The 2,220-nt window shown below is 29.6% G+C and overlaps 1 protein-coding gene across 1 annotated transcript; it reads right to left on the bottom strand.

Annotated features, from left to right (window-relative positions):
• Positions 1–213: 213 nt before the first annotated feature.
• Positions 214–1,930, bottom strand: LOC116773948 (uncharacterized). Its single transcript, XM_032666539.2, has 2 exons — positions 1,082–1,930; positions 214–991 (listed from the first exon to the last, which is right to left on the bottom strand). The coding sequence occupies exons 1-2, from the start codon at positions 1,814–1,816 to the stop codon at positions 578–580; spliced, it is 1,149 nt and encodes a 382-aa protein (XP_032522430.2). The 5' UTR covers positions 1,817–1,930; the 3' UTR covers positions 214–577.
• Positions 1,931–2,220: the final 290 nt, after the last annotated feature.

Raw genomic sequence — 2,220 nt, forward strand, 5'->3', positions numbered from 1 at the left:
TTCGATAGCAATGATAGGCTTTTCATACAGACCGTATGAATACAAAACTCATTGGCCTGCCATTTACCAACAATTTTTTAAATAAGCAGCAATGCAATCCGTAATATAAATTGTTGCATTTTTACTTCTAACTTTAAGTAAAGACATAAATATTAATCGTAACTTTTATTGGACTTAAACGTATAATTTAAGATATAAAATAATAATAATAATAAGACTCGTTTAAGTTCATAGACATTTTATAGAAAGCTTTTTGTTATAATGTGTCTCCAATAAATTAAAAATATGTGCTTTATTAGTATTTATCAGTAGAGCAAGAAACGGTTTTCAATAGTAAATTTCGATATATTTGTTGTCTGTGGTTCTCCCATATTCTAACCATTACATTTCTGTCATCTAATGAATATTAACTTTCCACTCTTTTATTATTATTTAAAGCACATTTCAAGCAAAGTGATAGATGTCAAGAAAGGGAAGATAATGTAATACGCACTTTATGGTCTATTACCAACAAGAAAGATCTTACATAGATTTCTATTTATTACTAATTGAATGTTGTTCTTGAAAAAATATTGTCTTACATTTTAATGTACTTAAGATTTATTAGATCCTTTAACATGTCACAAACTATATTTTTAAAGGATTTCAAAGTTATCAATCTTGAATCGTCATCACAAACGTATTTGCTTTGAAAATTATCGTTTTCTAGACCTAACCACAGTGAAAAACTCATAGTGGCAGTAGCTAAACACATAGGAGCAACAATTTTAATATCTTCATTAAAGTCATCTAATGTATAATCTACTTTTAAAGTATGCTTATCAACGCATAAGCGAAATGTAGATACGTAGGTCTCCAAAAAGTTTTGGAAGTTTTGGAGTCGATCTTTAGAATTTAAATTTGTCAGAAGTAATATAAGAAAGTCATAGGCGGGAGACGTTTTCCTACATTTTTGAAAATCCAGTAGACAAATTTCATTCGGTTTATTATTCTGTAAAATGAGATGTATTAATAAAAAATCAAAAGAAACAAATCAATACTAAGTAATTTGACAAAAAACAAGGTATTAATTAAGACTTACTTCATATTTGAACAACAAATTTTCTCTCCAATAATCACCATGGCCATAAACGATATGTTTGATTTTTGATGACGCGTCATCAACATTCGATGACAGGTTGGTCACAAGAGACTTTAAATATTCCCAATAGGGGGTGCTCTCGAAAAGATGTAGGTGATTTTTCATGGACAGCTGAATAAACTCATAATAACCTGGTGGATAGGCGCATGAGTATGGATGCATTAAATGGTGAGCAGGATCTTTTCCTTTTATAGTCAAAACAGTAGACATTGAGTGAAAACGTGCTAATGCTTTCAGCGCTATGTAAATATGATCCGAATCGAGAAATTTGTTCCCATATCTTCTATATTCATTGCACGACATATTTTCTAGAATTAAAAACTCTTTATTTGGTTCTAAGCTTGCATAATATAAATCGGGTACAACAATATCAATATCCGATTCTTGCTTAAACATCGGTATGAGAGTTGTGTATGTGAAAGCTTCAACTATATAGTGATCTCGGACGACTGATTTTAGTTTTTCATTAATATTATGCGGTGCTAATTTTATATAAACAGATTTGTATATTTTTTCACCTTTTATGACTCCCACCACAGTAACAGGTATGAGGATACCAAAATAATTTTCAATTGTTTCTTTCATCTCTTCCTTTTGCATACTCCAAGTTTCAAAGGAAAAATAATCAGCTACGTGCTTTACCGCTTCACTTAGAAATTCTTCTGAGACATTCATTTTATAAAAATTTAATTTATAAAAAAATCAAAGGATTAAGAAATTATGTTTGGTTTAAATAAGCGATTGGCTCAAAATATAAGAATAACAGACACAACCGATTGGGCAGACTTCGTCTCTGTAACGATTTACAAGCACTGCTAACATAGGTAATGTTGTTGTTAAATAAATTAACCGTTCCAAAAACCTTGAATATGTAATAATAGCATGAAAACTTATTGTTCCTATATTTATATATACAAAACCTTTTCTTTTCTTTGTCTAGAAGTTTCTTAAATTATACAAGATTTTTTCTTTTTGTAATTTATAGAGCATTTGAGTATATTTTATTTTCCACTTGCAGTACTTGTAGTGGTGTCTGACGAAAAATATGTGATCTGTATGCGTATGGTCATAATTTCTTC

This window comes from Danaus plexippus, chromosome 20 (genome assembly GCF_018135715.1).
Source record: "Danaus plexippus chromosome 20, MEX_DaPlex, whole genome shotgun sequence".
In the NCBI taxonomy this organism is placed as follows: domain Eukaryota; kingdom Metazoa; phylum Arthropoda; class Insecta; order Lepidoptera; family Nymphalidae; genus Danaus; species Danaus plexippus.